Genomic DNA, 23,077 nt, shown 5'->3' with positions numbered 1-23,077 from the left:
GCTCGAGGAGTGCGCCTGAACTTTTAAGCATCCGAGACTTGCAGTCCTTAGTCGTGAATCTACTCTAAGTGGCTCGATGTACTTGACCTGACATCGGCTTCGCAGTGCACAGAGTCACGCGCCAATGCTACAAGATTGCGCTTGGCTAAAAAAAATTCTCGATATTTAATTGGTACTCAAGAGATTAATTTGCACCTGCAAGTGGATGAAGGGCCCAAGATTTCAATCCGTATACAATGCTATACGGACGGAGACTTCGGTGGTGACGCAAAAATCGTAAGTTGGAAAGCGCGGCTATCACCATGGTCAGTGGAGTAATCGTTGGATGGCACTGCAAGAAGCAATCTGCGATTGCGACTTCAACAGCAGAAGCAGAGTTTGTCAGTGCGGCTGCAGGAGGGCAAGAAGCGTTTGGACTCAGGGAGTTGTTTACTGAGCTAAAAATTACAAGTCAAACGCCGATTGTACCCACCATGCTTAATTAGGCGGCTATGAAGCAAATTGAAAGCACGCAACTCGACTAGTGCGAAGGATGTGGACGTCAAACCTACGCTTTTGCGAGTCTACGCTGCGAAAGAAGTCGCGAAGCCAAGTTCGTCAAGTCTCGAAACATGTTAGCAGACCTTCTCACGAAGGTATTGCCATATCCTCTTGCGCTTGAGATGCGTGCCAAGGTGGGCACCACATAAATGCCTTTTTTTATACCACTTGCCTCCCCTACGAGTCGGAAAGGAGTGTTTAAAACGTGGGGTGTATACTGAGTTGGAAGCCAACTCTTGGGAGCAGTCTCGCGCGAGCAGTCGGATGTACAGATTTAGGGAGTTTCGCGAACGCGTGGCCTCGAGAAGTCAAGGCAAATTAAGATCGCATGCGTTCGATCAAGCAATACATAATCTACTCTCAAATTTACCTTTTCGTGCTCTGACCGTTGTTATATTTTCCTACATTCCAAACGTTACATGTCACTCCCAGTGACAATGATGCAGGAAAATATATTTCAACGCACATTTTAACGCCGACCATAAATTGCTCTAGCGCCCTTTTGTATAATCGAAAATTTTGGTGAGGTGATTGACTAGATGAATTATCTGTGGCCGTGGTAGTTTTGACTGTGGCCATAGTATTATAGTAAACCGGACATCCCGTTTCAGCAAGTGCTTAGCTTTAAAGAGTGTGACATCGCGCTAACCAAGATTTGTATCAACAGTGAGTTGTGCAAATGTAACGGGGCACTGACGATTTGTACTGCTTCAGTTCAAGTCCACTTCGCACTGCTTCAAGGCAAGTGGTGCCACACGTCACTTCTCGTAGACTAGTACGTGCAGAGGGAAACTTTCTTTAAGACACTTTTACTGAAGAGGATTAAAAGTAAGCTGTATTTAGTAGAGTTAAGTTCTTCTGTTTCTATCTTTTTTCTACTAATTAAATTATATATGAAAGTTAAATCATCTCTCTTTTTGCGCGTCTAGTGCTGACTGGACCGTGGAGCAAGTATATATAAAGACCTATATCTACCAATGAATAAGCTTTTCGAATATTACTATGTCGAGTAATATTCCCAAAATATTAATTGTCTTTTAAATAATATATCTTTTATCAACCTTTAAGTGTCAAATTAATGTAACGATAGACCCCCTTACATGACTTCCACCATAATCGACAATCAATCTGACTGTCATTGAGAGGAGTAGTCACAATGAGTCCACTTAATTGAAAACGATGTTAATTAGTCAGAACCATCTTTTCAATTTTATCGCATGGTTAACGGGTAAATGCGGTCAGCGAAACAATGCGGAGCCCTTGGCTGCGGTACATGCAGCCGCGGGCCACGCATTATTGTGTTTTGCGGCAGACAATTCGTCTGCCGTAATATCATCTTCTTCCGCATTACTAAATGGTGCGAATACTCGTGGTGAATCACCACGTGAATGCGATTCCATTTTGAAGTTCGACTATGAATGCAAGTCGGACGAGATGGCCGGCTCGGGAGAGCAGAAAAATCGCCTGATTATCGTCAGGCAGCTAATTATGAGCCTTCGAATAAGGGGCCTCAATCGGATAGTCGTGCTAATAGCGTTCGCTATAGCATGTTTGGTTCCGACGATGAGAATGATTCCCCATCGCCAGCAGCATCTCCCGTGCGATCACCCGCACTTTTATCTGTGCGTGGTGATGTCGATGGCGTAAGCCATCGCAATTAAAGTTCTTGTGGTACCCTGCTTAAGTGGATACCACTCAGGGGATCGTAGACACTAATATGTCTTTTCTTTTCCCTAAAAAGAAGCCGTGGCTTTTGCCCGAGCGGCTACTCAGTAGCTTGTCTGGAGAGACTACTCATAACAATGAATATCCCTTATTTATTGCGATAAAGCTACTTGGCCTTGACTTTAGCGCGAAGAACTTTCGCGCTGAGTAGGATTTTTATCTCGACGTTTTTCTTGAGCATCGATGGTATATTGGTTACAACAAGCGAAACAAAAAGCTCGTTGATTCAAGCCTGGAACGCCTTTATTCGCAATGTCAAAGACATTGAACGTGAAGCCTGGCTTCAACGACTTATCGCGATTCGCTTTATGTTAAGAAAACGAACTTTCAACCGGAGCAAGATTTAAACTGCATCGGCTGTCTCGTGAGGCAGGACTTCCATACCTTATGTTGGGTTATCCCCGTTCATTTTCTGTTGACACCGCGACACGAGTCTAAAGAGATGTTTATTCTCTTTTCGCCCTGGGGAAGGGTGCACATCTCTATCGAGATGCACGATGCGATTGACGTTTTGCAATCGATTTACAAGCGCCAGAGGCGCATTTTATCCGATGGGCCTTCTGAACCATCGGATGGGTCTCGTCATATTGATGGACGAGGCCCACAACGTCAGCAACCAGCTAGGAACGAGGCTCCCAGCTGTCATGTCAAGGTAAATAACCACGCCAGCAAACAAGATAACTCGTTCGCTGCCCCTTCACATCACGGTGGTTCTAGATACGTTCCACAAGGAAACGTTGACCACCGAGGGAATCCACCAATGGTTGTGGTGGTGGAGGGAAAATTAGATCTCGAACCGTGTGTCGGATCTAATGTCGAAGATTGACAAATTCGATCACTTCCTCCATGATTTGGAGAAGGGTCTTGATCACGAGCGCGGCAAGCGTCGCTCGTTGGTGCAGACGGTCCAGGCTCACTATATCGACGGGTTGGAAGACCGTTCGAAGCGTGCGTACTCCATGTTGGAGTACGAAGGAAATATTACAGACTTCGTGCTGAGCCGTCGTCAGCTCATCGCGGTTTTAAGGTCTTCGGAACCGACATGAGAAACTCCTGATTCAACGTGTGAATTTAATTTGTGAACACAAGAATCTTTTGGGGATTCTTGTAAGGGTGGGCAGATCCGTCCTCGGAAGAAACCGCGTTATGATGGTACGGGCGAGCAGACCAACATAAAACGTAGGATGCGAAAGCATCCTACGTGGCAATTCTATTGTGTACGTATTGCCTCTGCGATGCAGTACACGGAAAATGCCAATGAACTTGGGTAGTAGATAACTGCTACCCACATTAGTGACTAATCGCTTAGGAAAGTTTACCGTAGAGAGTAGCACTAGATCATTAATTTTAATTGAATGAACGTTTGCTCTTCCATGTTTGTCTGCATTTCGTTTCTGTCGGTCCACTGCGTTAGCATTGGAATCCTGCACGAAACGGACTACTGATTCTCGAGCCAGCAGAAATTCTTCTGCTGACTCATTTGCTTTGTCCTTTTCAGTGCGCTTTGTGCGCACTGCCATGAGAACTTTCCCGACTTTAGCGAGGAATTCCTCGCTGGTAATAATTTATTTTTTATGGAACAATAGTGTCATTACTATCACTGAGTTTCTCTCTTTCGATGTTGATTACTTCGATATCGACGTCGTTGGCGTCGTTGGTAAATTCGACGCGTGACGAGCTTGAGCCAGAAATGGTTTTGCTCGTGCGAGTCAACCCCCCCCCTTAATCTAAAGGATTCCTCTTATTGGGTGGGTATGCGTGGATGGCGTAAACCATTCATAAAGAACGGTGTATGCGTTGTTAACGCATGCACCGAATTATTAATGGCAAATTCGACCATCGGTAAAAACTCGCTCTAAGGACGTAACCTCGAAGTATCTTTTCAACGACGCGGTTTATACGTTCCGTCTGACCATCTGTCTCTGGATGATCAGAAGTTGACATAGTCATCCGTGTTCTGAGAGATGGTACACGGATTGCCAAAACTCCGCCATGAACCGTGGATCTTTATCGGAGACCAGTTTACGGGGTAAGCTGTGCAGTCTGAATACTGTGTCAATAAAGACGCGGGCATAGCCCGAAGCCGTGGTCGACTCTGGTATGTACCATCTAGCTGAATCTGTCTACAAAAACAAGGATTCCATTGTTTTGTGATCGTCTTCGGGAGATCCGAAGACGAAGTCCATAGATACGGACTGACAACATTCTGCCCGAAGTAGTAGATGTTGGAGAGGTGCACGGGATGAAGGGCTAGCCTTTACCCGTTGAAACATGTCGCAAGCACGAATATACTTGCGCACGTACTGATACTGGTGGGGTCAGTAAAAGTCGTGACCTTCTGTGAGATAAATTTCTCACGCCCACGATGCCCACTTGTTGGTGCATCGTGTCACTCATATATGCTGCGCAAGCGCAAATCATTCTGAGTTTGGACGACGAAACGTGGAGTGTCGCCGGCAACGGCTGTGTAGTCCAGTAAGCCGTTGTGTGTTGTGTATCGATCGGATGACGAATTGAAATAAAGCCGGTAAATCTTTAAAATATTTATTAGATGAAATTCATCCGATGATCCAGTAAGCACAAAAGGTTTTGATCTTCTATGTAGACTTACTTTATGTCATCAACCAGAGTTGACGATGGGACACTTGTAATGAGTGTTGCAACAGTGGGATTATTTCACTGTTGGAGTGCACTGCCGACACAAAATCGGGTCGGCGTGATAACGCATCAGCTACGACATTAATTTGTCTTGGTTTATATTTTACGAATAAATTATACTCCGCAAAGAAGGATAGCCACCTCGCCGTTCTTTTCGAAAGGTGTGGGCTGTTTTCGGCCGATGCGTTATGACGCATGATCCGTATATACGATGAAAGGTCTATCTCCGAGGAAATAGACTCTAAATTTAGCCAGTGCATAATTCATGGCAAGATGTTCCTCGTCATGTAATGGGTAGTTGCGTTCAGCTGGTTGCATCTGACGCGATTGGTAACTGACAACGCGCTCCGCACCGTCCGTATCGTAATGCATTAACAAACAGCCGATTGCAAAATCGCTGGCGTCACAGACCATATGGAGTGGTCTGTCTTGATCCTCAATCGCTAAGATGGGCGATTGCATCAAGATTTGCTTGATGCCCTCAAATGAACGTTGACAATCAGCGTTCGATAACTATTTATCGTCTTTTTTAAGAGATGAACTGTCACCTTGGCATAATTGCGTGAGCAAGAACGCCGCTAGCCCAAGGTACTTCCTCAATCCCTAGACATCGAATAGAGCTGGCTAGTCGGTGATTGCCTTGATCTTCTCGGGATCGGGACGCACACCTTGTTTACCGGCGATGCACTCAAGAGGTGGCATTTCGATTGCAGCGAATATACGCCTCTTGAGATTTGCGTACAACTTATGCTTTCGCATAGATGTAAGGACTTGACGAATGTGAATTTTAGGAAATTCCACGTCCGTCCTTCCGTCCATAGCCTGACTATGGGCGAATACATCGTCAAAATTACTCGGAGCGAACTCTTGCACCGGTTTCAACAGATTCGTTACGCATCTGTTGAATGATGCAGGGTCGTTACTAAGCCCCTGTGGTATTACTAGCCATTCCCAGAGCATATCGCTGCGAGTGCTCACTGCTGTGAATGGGATGTCCCGTTCACGCATAAGGATCTGAAAAAATTTATCCATCAGATCCATAGACGAAAACATGGTACTCTTAGACATATCATCTATGATTACGGTTTTTCAAGGTATCGGCGTTTGAGCGGTACCGTTGCAGCATCCAGTTTATGGAATGCGTGCACAATCCGCCAACCTTTTGTGGCCTTTCGCACACAGAAGGTCGAAGAGCTATGTGGGGAGGATGATTTCCCTTACATGGGCCGATTTTTAATTAATCAATAAAGAATTCATTGATCGCAAGTACTTGTTCACGAGGCAGTGGCCACTGCTTCATGACACAGTACTGCGAGCCCCGTTTGAGCTCGATCTCATGTGTCGAATGCCTTTATTCTTAGGCAACTCGAGTGGATTTACTTCAGGGAATACATCTCTAAATTCAATAAAATGTTTATATAAAGGATTTGTCTTAAGTGACTCCCAGGATTGAGTAGTATATCTTTTAATCCGAGTCTTCATATCGAGGACGTTTTCGTCCAACGATGAGCTGCTGAGAACCCATTCGTTCTCTGCAAAAATTACCGCTGACCGTATATCGGTTACGTATTCGTCCTCTGTGACGAGTACGCAGATCTGCTTGATTCTACCACAATGAAGATATCTCAAGAACTGCTTGGGTTCTAGGGTCGGTAATTGAGTTATCTCCGAAGTAAACTTCGGAGACGCATACAGATCAAGAGTATAAGCGCCTACTCTTGATCCTTCATTAACCAAGACATTCAATACTTCGGTTTCTTCCTGTGACCTATTTCCACAGGATGCCGAGGAAACAATCTCTCGAGATGCTGAAGTCTAGTCACTTCAGCATTAACCATTTGAGAAGATTTCTCCTCAAGTACGTGGGAACTTATTCCCTCAACGTCTTCCGACTGTGATTGCGCTATCACAGTCACGTTCTCTACGGTCGACTCTGAACTCGACCTAGGGTCATCGTGTTGTCCCTTTTGGACAGCTGGTATCTTCCTTGAATGTCGCCCGACAGGCTTACATTCATGTCTCAATTTCTCGACTTATTCGAGTGGTGGATCTTCGGCGCTGCCTGTGCACTCGCACAACCGCCGGCAGCTGACTCCACAGGGTGAATGAATCACACTGTGATCTTGTGCAGTCGAATTAACGACCGTACCACAAGTGAGTCCATCGCACTCACTCGTAGTACATCCACACGCTCGTGGAAGCTCCAAGACGCTCATCAGATGGAGATCTGATGAACAAGTGGTAGGCATATTTACGGATCGATGCTGCCAGCTGATTCTTGGCTCATACTTTCTAAGCCAAGGTAAATTTAGGATGTCATCAAATTTTTCCTTCAATATATCTTGAAACGTGTAGTGAAATCTTACTACCCTATTCATCACTGTTATCGATGCGCCTGTCGCTAGATGCACCGTCATCCTCGTTGGAGGGATGTCGCGCTCAGCATATTTGAGCCTACGACCCTCTAGCGATTGGCGATGAATATAAGCTATTCGACGCACCACAGTCCACTAGGGCTCTAATTGACAAATCATTTGTCACTTTTAACTTCAAGGTGATGGGGGATACCGCATCACCAGGTGCAGATACACATAATGATTGTGTGTATGGAGCAACTTTAGTCAAGAGATTTGCAAATTCTCTTGAGGTTGCTGGATCATTAGGGCGTCGCGCCCCTAATGACCCCGACCGTCTTTTGGCGGTCCGCCTCGCTGTTGTGGTTTTTTAACAGCGTAAGACCTGCAACCGTTGCCCTTTTTGGCATTTGGTCCATAACTACGTGCAGTACTTCTCGGTACTGGGCGTGGGTCACTACAGTCATGAGCGGAGTGGCCTAACTTTTAACAGCGATTGCATATCTGCAATCGCTTGTTTGAAAAGCGAGATTTTTCGCTTCCGACATAAGAAAGGTCCATAGCTTCTGGACCTTCCAGTTCGTGTCGTCTTGCAGGACGATATGATGACGAACTAGCTTAAGCTTGTCTCAAGCTAAAGTCCTCCTGCTCCGCAACGGATATTGCTTCTTCAAGCGTATCTAGTTCCAAGCGGAACTGGTGGATATTTACGGGACCATCCATAAGACCTTGGAAAAACACCGTAATCAACGTACGTTCATGAACTGAATTGTTCGTGATATAACTCGCTAAGTCGCATGTGCTGGGCATTAGCGTGGATATCACGCTTGCCTTGCCTGCGTTTCAGAAGCTCTGAACGAGCTCTGAACCCAGCCCTAGGCGGTTCAAACGTCTGTTTGAGCCTGGCTTTAAAAGCCTCTAGCGACCCAAAGACATATGGATTGCGCAACTAAAGGCCCAATGCCCAAGTTTTGGCACGACCTGCCAAATTTGATTGAGCAAATGCGACTTGCATTTGCTCGTCGACGATGTGACGTGCCCTTTTGGCATCGTCCAACTCGACAAACTGTCTTAAGAGGGAGTCTTCTTCGACTCCCCTATACTTAGAGATGTCAATCTTTAAGGTTTCGGGACGACGCGTGTGCGTCATCCCAGGTACAGGGGTCTGTACTGTTGTAACCTCAACAGTTCTGCCTGTGGAGAGCCTGGCTTATTAAGCAAAACTACCTTCTCCTTCGCCTCGTCAAGTTCATGTTGTATGAACTTGGCGATGACTGAATGGAGGGCATCTCTGTCCAAACCGGACAGCATGGCCAAGATGGCATCGTTCCCTACGGTCGAACTTATTCGTTCGACCGCACTCCTTTCTATGTCACTTAGAAAGGAGTAGCTCTCACGCGAAACGTGATGCGTATTTCCCTATCATCCAACATGTCCATGTTAGATGATGAAACTGTGGTCTTAAGACGGACTACAAAGTGCTACCAGGTGTATCGGGGCATTACTGACTTAAACTGCTTCAGTTCAAGTCCACTTCGTACCGCTTCAGTTGCGAGTGGTGCCTTACGTCACTGCACGTATACTAGCACGTGCAGAGAAAGACCTCTCTTTTAAGACAACTAACTTAAAGAGCGTTAAATGAAAACTGTATCAATATAATTAAGTCTCTCTTCTTTCTATCTTAATGATAACCTAATTATAATCTAATACTAAACATGCAATTGAAATCTTATCTGTCTCTCTCTATTTACGTTTACAGCTGATTAGTCTGCGGGATAAATAGATATAATTGCCTATACCTATTTATGGATAAGATTTCTGAGCACTACTATATAAAGTAATATCCTCCAAATAGTATCGACCTTTTAGATAATATATTAATTAACAACCTTTAAGTGTTAATTTCATGTAACGATACACCCCGTCACAGATCCGTAATCCACACACCTTTAAATGGCAGCTTTTAACATAGTTAAGTAGCCCAGATCGACATGTCGACAGGGATATCGTGTACCGTTTGGAAAGCGCAAGGCATACCAACGAGTCGACGGAATCACTGAAAATCGTTATTGCGTCAATAGCTGCGCGCGCGCTCAATTATATAGCGACAAAGTTGTAATAATTGTTTTCACGTGAACATAAGTAATTGCTGCCGTAACTTCGTAGTAAAAATTACATCAAACCAAATAATTGTTAGGTGAAAAAGATCGTTGCATTTTTGAACACAATAAGAAATCACAAAAAGAATAAATACACGGGACCCTTCCATCTATTGCTTTAAATGACGCTTAATGTTGTCCATCCAATTTAGCTGGTCAAGCATCACATTACCACGTAACGAATGGACCAATAGACGTGGTGTCTTGTCGTCTTTAGTGTCGTCCGCGACGCTGTCCTTCATAAAGAACGACGTCCGCATGGCATCTTCCTTGGCACATTTCACATTGATCTTGCCCGTCGAGTCCGATGATGCTAAAATAGCTTTCTCTTGAGCACAAAGCTTACCCGTAAAAACCGCAAAATCCTCCTCTAATTGCTCTCTTTCGCTGCTAGTAAATACACAGTCTTTACTGATAGTAATCTCCTTGCCATGAAGTTCCACATTGATCGCTGCCGCTGGTTCGAGAGAAACACGCACGTCGCCACTCACGAGAACACTGCTCGAGGCTTCATTTGTCCAAGAGTCGAAATGTGCGTTCACGCGGCACGCAGGGCCGCTGTCTTCCATCTCTAGCGTTCCACTTACGCTGCCTATTTCAATACTATCTAGCCCTTCACTCGAAACACGAAGGTAGCCATGTACATTGCCAACACATAGCTTCGATTGGCCAGATTGATTTGCAGACATAATGTTGCACGTTTCAGCGTAAATGGCACCAAAAGAAGAGCTGAGAGCCTCCCCATTGCCCAATCTTACTTCTGCTTTTCTTGCCATGAGTCGTTTACAATTAATACTTTCAGATGCCTCCAGTCTCACCGTCTCCCCTTCCATGAGCGTAAACACGTGAATCTGTCCCCCATTTGTCTTGAAGCTTACGTCACTGCCTCGAACCTTGTCAACTTTAATATCGCCACGACCCATGACCACCTTAATATCTCCTTCCATTTTGTCCTTGAGCGTGACGCTGCCATTCGCTACCGTCACATTTAATGATACCGTCTGAGGAAGTCGCAACTCTAGTTTACAATCTGAAACACTGTGTTTGACAATATGCAGTGCTGCGTTGTCCTGCTTAATCGTGACGAGGTTGTGGACATCCGTTGTCTTGTCTGATATGCTCAGAGCAAAATCGTCAGAAATAACCACGGGCACAATCACTAGATCCGTCCGCATAGCATCGCCTGCCTGGAAAGTGACTCGATTTTGCTGTGTAAGCGCTAGCTTCGTGAAAGTGGATGCGCTGGAGAACCATCGCGTCGAACGAAGCTGTGCCAGCCGCAGCACCCCATGCATCGTCTGAAATAGCTCCAATCACAAATGGATACAAAGGTTTGTATTTGGATACAATTTGAAAGGAATTAATATTGGCACTGGTGGCCAGAAAGCCACTTTAACAGCACGAACTCGACTTCCGCCTCTTGTTATATTCATGCGTCCAATTCTGCTAAAGGGCCACTCTCGGTCGCTGACCATGATAAAGTATAATCGTGAAGGGGACCTTCTCTTCTCGTGTGCAAAAGACCACACACCAAATCTCTGGTTCAGCGACACGGGCGAGCGTATTGGCACGTACGTAGGCCACTCGGGCGCCGTGTGGGCCTGCGACGTGAGCTACCACTCAGAGCGCTTGCTTACGGCCGCCGCAGATTCGACTGTTAAGCTTTGGGACGTGCAAACGGGTAAAGAACTCTTTTCGTTCCCACATACAGGCCCCGCCCGTAGTGTGAATTTCAGTACGGGCGACAAATTTTTCGTGTCCGTGGCCGACAAGTTCTCGGATCGGCCGGCGGCTGTCATGGTCTATGCGTTGGCTGAAAACCTGAATTATCAGAGCGCGGAGCCTATCCTGACCATCACAAATCATGGCCACGAAGGCCGTATCAGTGGTGCGTACTGGATGCCACTGAATAAAGCCATTATGACCACAGGTGGAGATGGCTCCATAAAATTGTTTGACCCCAAGACTGGTGAGCTTCTCGAAAGTCATAGTATTCATACGGGGGAAATCACCAATGTGGCGTTTAATAAGACCAAGACGCTTGCTATCACATCCTCTAAAGACAATACAGCCAAGCTGCTGGACGTTGAGACGCTCAAGGTGCTTAAGGTATATGAAACAGACCGTCCCGTGAATTCTGCCGCGATCTCGCCCACTAAAGAGCATGTGGTGCTAGGAGGTGGCCAAGAAGCGATGAGTGTGACCACGACATCCGGTCGTGTGGGCAAATTCGAGGCTCGTTTTTTCCATATGGTCCTTCAGGAAGAATTTGGACGCGTGAAGGGCCACTTTGGACCCATTAATACCATTGCCTTTCACCCAAACGGCAAAAGCTATGCGTCCGGTGCAGAAGATGGCTACGTGCGTTTGCACCACTTTGACAATGACTATCTCAAGCTGGATTTGAACAAATAAGTTGGCTACACGAAGAAGAGACGTAGGCACCGATGGATGCTGTGGCCAATGCAAAGCGCTGAAGCCTGAAACAAGATATAAGGTAGGGCCCTGCTTGCGGATTAGTCACCGCATGACGGGGGAGGCTGTTGCAACACGAAACAGGATAGATGGCTTCCGCTATGAGTAATTTTTACAATGTAGCCATTTCATTTAAATTTGCAGAAGGTGATAGATATCAAAGCCAAAATTAGCACCTTTTGCATGCTCAAGCTAACATCTTACCCTTGAGTGAACAGCTTCATGTTGATGATAAGCTTGAAAGAAATTTAGGCGTTTGATGAGTCGATGATCGTTTCGTAAACAAATTTCTTCTCGGCGAAGGTTGCAGAAGTTAGGTCGGCATAGTGCAAATTTAGGGCAATTTTCTGTTTGGCCGCCGCTATGGCCGGCCATACACATTAAACATAAATACTATTTTCTATAAGAGGAATAATTAATATTATATCCTATGGGAGGAAATAAATAAAGTAGTACAGAACTATTATCTTTATTAATTTTGACAATATTACCAAATTTGGTAATAATGACGCAGTAAGACATAAGTTCTATTGATTGGTTGATTTAAGTTTAATTCAACCCCGCCAATTGTCATAAGATACGATTATGCGATGCACAAGTAGGCGCCATACATAGTTTGCTATTAATAATATAAAGTCAGTAGTAGATAGAAGATCGTTACGTAGAGCTTTAATATATTAATACAGTTTTACTTTTTTCCACACTCTAAATCCATCGATTTTGCCTTTATTAGCCAAGACTTCTTAGCTACCTAGACCTGGTCTCTGCACGTCGTGTACGTAAAGTACCCAAGCTTCACTGTAATTAGTATAGGTTGACTAGTAATGTTATCAGTATTAGCAAAGGGTGCCTTGATACACCGTTCAACGGCCTACGCACGTTCAATCCAACATTGACATGTTGGATAAAGAAGGAGGGAGCTGCCAAGCCCCTTGAGAAGGCTGTCACGCAACACGTGAAAAATTTACGTATTTGAGTTACCTTGAATGGAGAGCGACCGGACGCATGAGTTCGGTCGCAGGTGGGCCAACCGTTGGCGTCATGCTGCTCACTCTATACACGGACGATCAACATGCGGCCATAACCGAGTTGTACAGCATGAACTCGACGGGACCCGGAAAAGGTAGTCTTGCTTCAGCAGCAAGGCTCTCAACACGCGATGCTGATAGAACAGGGCGCTCAACAATTAAAACTGTTGAGACAGCAACGTTTACATGCTGCTAGATACTGATCAAGAAGAGCCTGAAGATACAAGGTTTAACCCAGTTGATGGCCAAGGGCCAGCTGAATTTTTCTAGAAGATCTGCCTTTAGCGGGCCGACGCATTCACGACGACCCGAAAGTTTGAAGATCAAAATCTCTAAGTTTATGGCAGTCAAAGGCGACTCCCTTTTAAAATGGTTCGTCATACTCGACGATGCCATAGAAGTTCCCCGCATCGATGACGATGCGACGATTGTAAAATTTGGCATGACCAACTTAGCCAGACGTGCCAAATCTTGAGTCTTAGGGCTCAAACTTCACGACCCATTGGTTTTTGGGTCGTATAAGGTCTTTAAGACCTGACTCAGGAAAACATTTTAGCCGCCCATCGCCATATTCAGGACTCTAGCTGACTTCTGGATTTCATTTAGGGCAAGCGTGATCTTCACGCTTACGCCCAACATACACAATACCAGGTCAGTTGTATCGTGAGTCATCCAATTGATGAACAAACGCAGGTAACTGTGTTTATCAGGGGTCTTGCAGACGGTTTTGTCAAAACCCACCTGTTCCAGCTTGAACTTGAGACGCTAGAATAAGCGATCTAACAGGCTTTCGTTCATCCTGGAGCTAATCGTCCTCCGAGACGACAAGAAAACGGAGGTCCAGCACCTAATGGGCCTCTCGTATGTGGAGAGCGAGAAACCTCGCTCTTCAAGTCATAAAAAAGTTGCAAAAATGCAATCGTTGTCACAAGACGGGCCACTACGTAGAACCCCACGCCCAGAGTCTAGAAACACTGAGCAAAATGATCGACCTCCCGCTAGGAACAGCAGAGGACGCGGATCCGACGCTGTTGCTAAACCGAACGACGAGGCGGATTTAAAAATACGGTCGGGGTCAGCAGTTGTGGAGCGCCTTACTGATCCAGCAACGCAGGTTTTCTTACGAAAGCTGCTCCTCACACACAAACATTGTGTGTAATTCCTCCAGGTGAAGTGTTAATCTTATCACCTTGAAAATAATAGTCGCAAATCAATTGCCACTACAGTCCTACATCGATTGTGGGGCGTCGACCAATTTTGTTCGACGCAATCGCTAGAAGATTGCAGAATCAAATTCATTGAGCGCGATATAACTTTAACGAGGATGACAGTGCGCCTAGCAACAGGCGCATCTGTAACGGTTAAGAAACGTGTAGCTGATACTCAATACACATTAAAGGTAAACAGTATGATGATGATTTCATTGTACTGGATTTGGATGATGAATTTGATGTCATCCTTGGATTACCATGGCTCAGAAAGTACGATCGATGAATAAACTGGCAGCATCGAATTTGATGTCATCCTTGGACTACCATGGCTCAGAAAGAACGATCGATGCAGAAACTGGCAGCATCAAGCCGGGACGATGCCTGGCTTTCGTTCATCAGATGATCATCTGATAAACGTCTTGAAGCGTCCACCAGCGTGTGGATGTCTTACGAGGGAGTGCGATGGCCTCTTCGTTCGTTTGCATGACTGCACAAGAGCTCATTGTGAATGCCCATCACACTGTGGATTAAGATTTCGACGACTGTGCATAAGCGCAAACACCGTCGAAGTTCGACCACTCGAATAAGTTGAGTAGTACGAAACAAGGATGCTTGCGGGAAAAGCAACTTCCAACAAAACATCCAACGCTTGTCTTTAAGAGACAGTGCGAAATCCTAGATCGACTGGAGAGTCGAACGTAGAGGATCTCGCTGTGGTAGCGCAACCACAGCTCGAGACAGTTGGAGTGTGTACTTCCCAGATAACACTTGAGGTAATAAGTTCCCAAGGTTTTGCGGATATAAGTCCCTCACGTGGCCCGCTGCTAAGCGATCGCCCAAGAATTTTTCAATCGCTAAACTTGTTCACTATGCAAGGGTCATTGTTTCATGACACGGTGTTTTGAGCCTGGTATCAGGTCCACTTCGTGTCGAGTGCCTCTATCCCTAGGCAACTCGCACGGTGCGGATTGAGGGAATACATCCTTGAATTCGTTTAAAATCCTTAGATAAAGGACTTGTCTTCAAAGAATCCCAGGATTATGACGGAAACGTTCCATCCGATTTTTTCATCGAGGACGCTTTCGTCGATCGATGAGCTGAGGAAATAGTATTGCTGCCCGAATATCCGTCACGTACTTGTCATATGTAACAAATACGCAGATCTGCTCGTTATCGCCACTACGCAGATTACGCAAAAGTCGTTCTGTGTCTAGCGTTGGCAATTGATTATCTCCGAAGTTAACTTCGGAGGCGTTATCAGGTCAAGTGTATAAGCGGCTACACTTATTCTGCTGCTTACAAAAACACCCAATGTCTCAGTTTCCTCTTAAGCTTATTTCCAAAGGTACCTGGGAACTTTCAACCGCAGGTTTCTGGGAAGTCAACCTTCCACATAGCTCCCCGACCTTCTTGGCGCGAAATACAACAGGAGGGTGGTGGATTGTGTATGTTCTCAATAAATTGAACGTTGCAACGGTACCGGCTCATACGCCAATACCACAAAAGACATAATCAATGATGGTATGTCAAAGGGTACTTTTCTTTCGTCAATGGATCTGACGATAGATTCTATCAGATTCTTATGCGTGAATAGGACATCCCGTTCACAGTAGTAAGCACCCTAAGCCGGATGCTATGGGAGGAGCTACTATTGCCACAGGGGCTTCGTAATGCCCCTGCAACATGCAACAGATGTAAATCCAATCTGTTGAGATCGGTGCGGAATTTCGCACCGAGTTATTTTGACGACGTCTTCGTTCATAGCAATTAAAGGCGTTGAAGTACATCGTACCTACAACCGAAATGATCTTACACTCATGCGGATGCATAAACTTGCAAATGAAAACACCACTTCTTAAGTGCATCGTGTGTAACACGTTGAACTTACACAAATACCCCCGCGCAATCATGCCAAAATGACAGTACATCTTACTTCTTTGTTGAACAGCAATGGAAGTGTTCATGGAACGCTAATTGTCAGCGTTCCTTTGAGGGTATTAAGCAAAGCTTGATGCATTCGCCAATCCTGGCGATTTCGGACCAAAAACGACCATTTTATGTGGTCTGTGACGCCAACGATTTTTCAAACCGCTGTGCGTCAAATGCAATATGACACAGACAGCGGAGATCGCGTAGTCTGCTGTCAGTCGCGTCAACTTCAACCAGATGAACGCAATGACCGAGTGCATTACCAAATTTGGTAATATTGCAACTAATAAGTCAAAATTAAGAAAAAATATTATTTTGTACTTCTTTATTTATTTCCTCGCAGAGGATATAAGATTAATTATTGCTCTTATAGGAAAAAATTAATATGTAACGGGACACATCACAATTATCCTTAAGCAACAGTCACTTTAGTGACTGATGTAGAGTGACAGAGAATACTATTATGTCTCTCTTCATTATTATTTGAAATTCCTATATTTTGAAAATTGGCTTTTGTTCAAAACTCAATTCGTTTGCACATGGTATCAAAGCCCATGCGCGGTGCTTGCGAGGTCGCAAAGTTGACAGCTTCACGGACCAGCGTCAACTGTGGGGAATTCGTCACCTCCTATTCCCATTGGAGGTGATCACCTGTTACTGCCAGTGCAGGTGACGGCGACAAGTCACCTGCTACACTTATTGTAGGTAAATGGTCCCACTCAGTGGCTATAGTGAAGGCCTCCAGTTCACATGGGACCAAGTCCGTTAAACGTTCGGGTTCTAAATGACAGCCGAAGAGGTGATGACGAGTTTCTTTAACTCGTCGGATTCCTTCGATGGAGAGTCATCTTGAGATGGGAGATGACTCCACAGATCTGGTTATGTCGGAATGCATCACCAAGAACGAAGTGATTGTTAAGGTCACTTCGAACAGCATACTACAGGCGATGCTAGTATGCATCACCAGGGATGGAGTGTTTCTAGGGATCACCCCGGGAGCAATGTTAGCGCTAACGTTAACATGAATCGGCTGGATAGGGACCGCAAATACTTTGCGGTTCACTCCCGAAAAGAAACCCTAGTTGCCCTATAATGGCAACTTTTCTCGTTGGTTTGGAATGATTAACGATCGATATCCAATTCCGTTTTTTTATTCATCTCGGCTTAACAAGCCTGGTGAGGAACGAGACGGAATTCTTCAGCGGTGCTTTTCCAGCAACGATGGTACATATGCAAAGCATAGGTCGCGAGGCCTGGCTGGACAAATTGGATGTTTTAGGCCATGCCCCTAAAGAAGCATACCCCCTTTAGGATCCTCATTGGAGGTCGCTCATCTTTTGTGAGATGCGCAAAAAGATTGAGAACCTCCAATTCTCTTACGAGCGCGGAAAGAGCTCGTTCTGTGATGGACCCTCTCTGAAAAAGGATGAGTCTCGTCGAATTGTCGAACAGGGCCTGGAACGTCCATCATCAGTTGGGGCGAGGTATTATGCGAGGGTGGATACCCTCGCCATCAAACGAGGTAACTCGTTCGAACCCTTTTCGCCCTACGGTGTTCAAGAAGCGTTCAACTAGGAAACGCTTTTCACCAATCGAATCCGTCAAGGGATTTGAAGGGAGAAAAAAATCAAGACCACCCCATTCGCCGAATTCAATCCAACACCGGGATTAGGATGACGTCATCCATTATTTACGGGAGGACGTTGATCACGAACAGTGTTGTCATCGCTAACTCGCGACGACGGTCGACGATGTTTCTCGTGACCAGTTATAAAGACTCTGCGCAAGTTGCGGTTGATGATTTGGCAAACGAGCGGGCGCATTAGCCTCTTCAAAACGAGCTGGTGACAGCTCGTCAAGAGATTTTATCCTTGGAGAAAGAAATGGAACGTTTGTTTTGTGAGACCCAGACCCTGTCCCAAGACTATCATACTGTCTCGGGACCATCAGGATTTAGCTTGGAGCCATCAGGCTTTGGCGGATGCCTTAAGCCGTACCGGTTTAATTCGGAAACGGAAGAAGCCTCGTACTTATGGTGCGGGCGGAGACGCCCGACATAAACGTTGGATGTGTACGTATCCTGCGAGGCAGCTCGATCGTGTATGCATTGCCTTTGTGGTGCAGTACACGAAACGGGCTGATATACCTGTGCAGTATTTTATTACTGTCCATATTCGCCACTACATGTTTAGGTAGGTTTACCGTAGACTGTAGGACTAGGTCGTTAATATTAAATGAAAGAATGCTTACTCTTCCATTTTCGTCAGAGTTCGGACCACCGCATCAGCGGTGGAATCCTGTACGAAACGGACCACTGCTTCTCTAGCCAGCAGGACTTCTGCTGCTGACTGGGATTTGATTTTGTCTTCGGTGCGACTGGTGTGAACCACTTTTTTTGTGAGAGCAACTGTTGTTGTTACTAATATTTATTACTTTCGATGCTGAGTATTTTAGCATCGATATCAAAGTAAGCAATAGCTTAATTGCTATTACTGTGTTTGTCCAGTTCAATGTTGATTGAATCAACATTGGTGCCTTCGCATTGACTGTATGTGTGATGAGCAAGAGCTAGATTGTTCTTTACTCGAGCGAGTCCCTCTCCCCTTAAATACGAGTCATTTTGAAAAAAAAAGGTGGTTATACGTGGATGGCGTAAGCCATCCACTAAAAACGTTCTTTATAGGTTTACCGTAGCAGTAGGACTTGGTCACTTACATTAAATGAAAGAATGTTTGCTCTTCCATTTTTGTCAGAGTTCTACTTTCTATCTGTCGACCACATCAGCGACGTATGCTTTTTAGATGCATACACTGCAAAATTGGTGGAAAATTCCACCATCGGCAAGAACTCTCGTCAACTCGTAAAAGTGTTGACGTAACCGCGAAGTATCTCTTTGAAGATACGATTTGCACGTTCTATCTGACATCTGTTTCAGGATGGTCAGAAGTTGACATTTTCAACATGTTTTAAGTGAGATAAACGCAGATTACCAAAATCTAGCCGTGAATCTGGGGTTTCGATCTATGGCCAGTTTACGGGGTAACCCATCGGAGCGAAATATCGTGTCAACGAAGACACGAGCACAGACTTCGGCTTTGCATGACTCCGGGACTGCAGCAAGATAGACCATCTTGCTGAAACGATCAGCAAATACAAGAATACCATTATTCTTGTGATCGTCTTCGGGAAATACGAAGTCCATAGATACGGACTGGGGCAACACTCTGCCGGGACAGGCAGAGGTTGTACGGGGCACTGGATGAAGTTCTGGGCTTTAGTCGCTCACGAACTTCGCTAGCACGTAGGTGCTTGCGGACGAATTCTTACTGGCGTGGCCAGTAGAAATCGCGGCTTATCGTGAGAATAATTTTTTTCACGTCCACGATGACCACTTATTGATGCATTGTGGCAGTCATACATGATGCGTGAGCGCTGATCGCTATGGGTGGGGATGACGACACGAGGTGTGTCGCTAGCAATGGGTGTGTAATACAGCAAACCATTGCGAGTGGTGTATCGATCCTCAACGGAATGATACAATTTTGACAATCCTTTGAAGGGTTGTTTTGATGGATTTTTAAGATAATCCATCAACCCTCTAAATGCCATATCGTCTTAAAAGACTTTTTAGCGTCGTCAACATTACTTGACGACGCAACACTTATTGTTGCAATAGAAGGCTTATCCTCACTGTTGTTTCTCGTAGCCGGCTCGAAATCCTGCCGGCGCGCAAGAGCATCATCGACGACATTAAGTAGTCCTGGTTTATATTCCACGAAGAAGTTAAACTCCGCAAGGAAAGACAACCATCTCGCCATTCTTTGCGAGAGGTGAAGACTGTATAAGGCCGTGCGTAAAGACGCATGATCCGCATAAGCAATGAACGGTCTCTTTCCAAGCGATTGACCCTTAACTAAGCCAGTGCATATTTCATGGCAAGGAGCTCCTTCTCATTGGCGCAATAAGACATTATTTCTATTGATTGAACCCGCCAATCGTCATAAGATACGATTATGTGGTGCGCAGATAGGCGCCATGCACAGTTCGTTATTAACATAATTTAATCAGTAGTAGACAGAAGATCGTTATGCAGGAGCTTAATAAATTAGTACAGTTTTACTTTTTTTCCATATTCTAAAGCCTTATAATTTACCTTAAGTAGCTAAGACTTCTAGGCTACTTAGAATTTTCCTTAGCACGTCGCGTACATGAAGTAGTCGAGGCACCCCACCTTCACTGTAATCAGTGTAGGTTGACTTGTACTGTTATTAGTATTAGCAAAGGGTGACCCGTCATATTTGCTGTGATATCCTCTCGAATCACGAAGTGGTTGGTAGTTTACGAGAAGGGCGCCTCATGTATCGAGTAGGCTAGGGTACTTGGATTAGGTTAGCAAAGAAACAATACCGTGGAAGCATGCGATGGTCCGCCTCTGTGACAAGAAAAAGAGCTGGCAATAATTCTACTTTGCTGCGCACTTTAAGCAACCACAACGGCCAAATTAATAATACCTGCTTCAATCTGCATACTTCTTGCTTATACGCTGCAACTTCAGCTTTCTTTAGTGTGATTTCAGGACGCGCTAATTAATGATACTTAAATCGTGCGGCTTATACCAACGTAAAGTGTTGTGTAGCTTTGGCACAGGTCTTGAAAGCAACGAGTTCAAAGACTCAAATACTGAAATGGGTCAAACAGCGTTCAATACTCTCTATACAAAACTTCCCACCTATGCTCATCGAAACTTTAGGCACGGTGACACAAGTCCCATTCGCTAAGGGAACAGTGATCAAATCACCTGCATGATTTTGAGTGCCTAAGCATATTGCTGACTCCTTTAAGAGAATGTAATGGAACATATTTGCAAAAAGCTCCGTAGTCTAATAAATCATACGGTCTATGGCGCATCATAGCCCGTCACAGTCGACTCTGTGACTCACAAGCTCGGACTGTACCACGCTCTATACCATAAGTAGAGTTTAACGGGGTGTATCGTTACATGAAATTAACACTTAAAGGTTGTTAATTAATATATTATCTAAAAGGTAGATAATATTTGGAGGATATTACGTTATTTAGTAATGTCCTGAATTCTTATCCATAAATAGGTATAGGCCATTATATCTATTTATTCTACAGACTACTCAGCTGTAGCAGTAATCAAAGAGAGTTACGAATAAGATAGAGATAAGAATTCGTTTACATGTTTAGTATTAGTTTATAGTTAAGTTAGCATTTGCAAAGATAGATTAAGAGACACTTCACTATATTTAATACAGTTTTCATTTTAACACTTTTTAGTTAACTTGTCTTACGAGAAGTCTTCCTCTGCACGTACAGTGTACGCCACCTAACGAAGGCACCACTCACAACTGAAGCAGTGTGAAGTGGACTTGTACTGAAACAGTACAAGTCGTAGTGCCCCGTTACACCTGGTAGCACTTTGTAGTCCGTCCAAGGACCACATTTTCTCTATATAACATGGAGATGTTAGATGATAGTGAGAATAAGCATCACGTTTTGCGTGATAGCTACTCCTTTCTAAGTGACATAGAATGGAGTGCGGTCGAACGAATAAGTTCGACCGTAGGGAACGATGCCATCTTGGCCATGCTGTCCGGTTTGGACAGAGATGCCTCCATTTAGCCATCGCCAAGTCCATACAACATAAACTTGACGAGATGAAGGAGAAGGCAGCCTTGCTGAATTAGCAAGGCTCTCGACAGGCAGAACTGTTGAGGTTACAACAGGTACAGACCTCTGTACCTGGTATGACGCACACGCGTCGTCCCGAAACCTTAAAGATTGACATCTCTAAGTATAGGGGAGTCGAAAAAGACTAATTCTTAAAAAAGTTTGTCGAGTTGGACGATGCCACAAGGGCACGTCACATCATCGACGAGCAAATGCAAATCGCATTCGCTCATAAAATCTGACAGGTCGTGCTAAAACTTTGGCATTGGGCCTCAAGTTGCGCGACCCATACGTCTTTAAGTCACTAAAGGTTTTTTAAACCCGACTCAAACAGACGTTTAAAACACCAAGGGCTGAGTTTAGAGCTCGTTCAGAGCTTCTAAAACTTAAGCAAGGCAAGCGTGATGGGCACGCATATGCCCAGCACATACGACTCTTATCGAGTTGTATTAGCAATAAACCTGTCCATGAACACACGTTGATTACGGTGTTCATGCAAGGTCTTACGGATGGTCCCGTAAAGACCCACCTGTTCCGCTTGGAACTGGATACGCTTGAAGAAGCAATATCCGTAGCGGAACAGGAGGACTTTAGCTAGAGACAGGCTCAAGCAAGTTCGTCATCATATCGTCCACCTAGACGACACGAATTAGGAGGTCCAGAACCCATGGACCTTTCCTATGTCGAAAGCGAGAGACCTCGCTTTCCTAACAATAAGCGATCGCAGAAATGCCATCACTGCCAAAAATTGGGGCATTACGCTCATGAGTGTAGTGCCCCACGTCCAGTACCTAAAGGTACTGAACGTAATTTTGGACCGTATGCCAAAAAGGGCAACGGTCGCGGATCCGACGTTGTTGCGAAATCGCAACAGCGAGGCGGACCGCCAAAAAATGGACGGGGTCAGTAGGGGCGCAACGCCCTACTGATCCAGCAACCTCAAGAGAATTTGCAAATCTCTTGACAAAAGTTGCTCCAGACACACAATCATTATGTGTCTCTGCACCTGGTGATGAGGTATCCCTCATCACCTTGAAGTTGAAAGTGACAAATGATTTGTCACTTAAAGCCCTAGTGGACTGCGGAGCGTCGAATAACTTTATTCGTCGCCAGTCACTAGAGGGTAGTAGGCTCAAATATATTGAGCGCGACATCCCTCCAACGAGGATGACGGTGCGTCTAGCGACAGGCGCATCGATAACAGTGATGAAACGCGTAGTGAAATTTCACTACACGTTAAGAGATTTACAGTATGATGATGATTTCATCGTACTGGATTTGGATGACAAATTTGATGTCATCCT

General features: G+C 45.0%; 3 protein-coding genes across 3 annotated transcripts; 2 read left to right on the top strand and 1 right to left on the bottom strand.

Annotated features, from left to right (window-relative positions):
* Positions 1-302: 302 nt before the first annotated feature.
* CCR75_009641 (uncharacterized protein) lies at positions 303-485 on the top strand (the record flags this gene model as incomplete). Its single annotated transcript, XM_067967680.1, has 1 exon — positions 303-485. The coding sequence occupies one exon, from the start codon at positions 303-305 to the stop codon at positions 483-485; it is 183 nt and encodes a 60-aa protein (XP_067817019.1).
* Positions 486-9,546: 9,061 nt separating this feature from the next.
* CCR75_009642 (uncharacterized protein) lies at positions 9,547-10,731 on the bottom strand (the record flags this gene model as incomplete). The annotated part of the gene is made up of 1 exon (XM_067967681.1): positions 9,547-10,731. The coding sequence occupies one exon, from the start codon at positions 10,729-10,731 to the stop codon at positions 9,547-9,549; it is 1,185 nt and encodes a 394-aa protein (XP_067817017.1).
* A 136-nt stretch (positions 10,732-10,867) lies between these two features.
* Positions 10,868-11,851, top strand: CCR75_009643 (uncharacterized protein; the record flags this gene model as incomplete). The annotated part of the gene is made up of 1 exon (XM_067967682.1): positions 10,868-11,851. One exon carries the CDS (start codon positions 10,868-10,870, stop codon positions 11,849-11,851), a length of 984 nt encoding a protein of 327 aa, XP_067817018.1.
* Between the last annotated feature and the right edge of the window lie 11,226 nt (positions 11,852-23,077).

Source organism: Bremia lactucae, linkage group LG14, assembly GCF_004359215.1.
Source record: "Bremia lactucae strain SF5 linkage group LG14, whole genome shotgun sequence".
Lineage (NCBI taxonomy): Eukaryota > Oomycota > Peronosporomycetes > Peronosporales > Peronosporaceae > Bremia > Bremia lactucae.
This window is presented reverse-complemented; position numbering and strand designations above follow the sequence as displayed.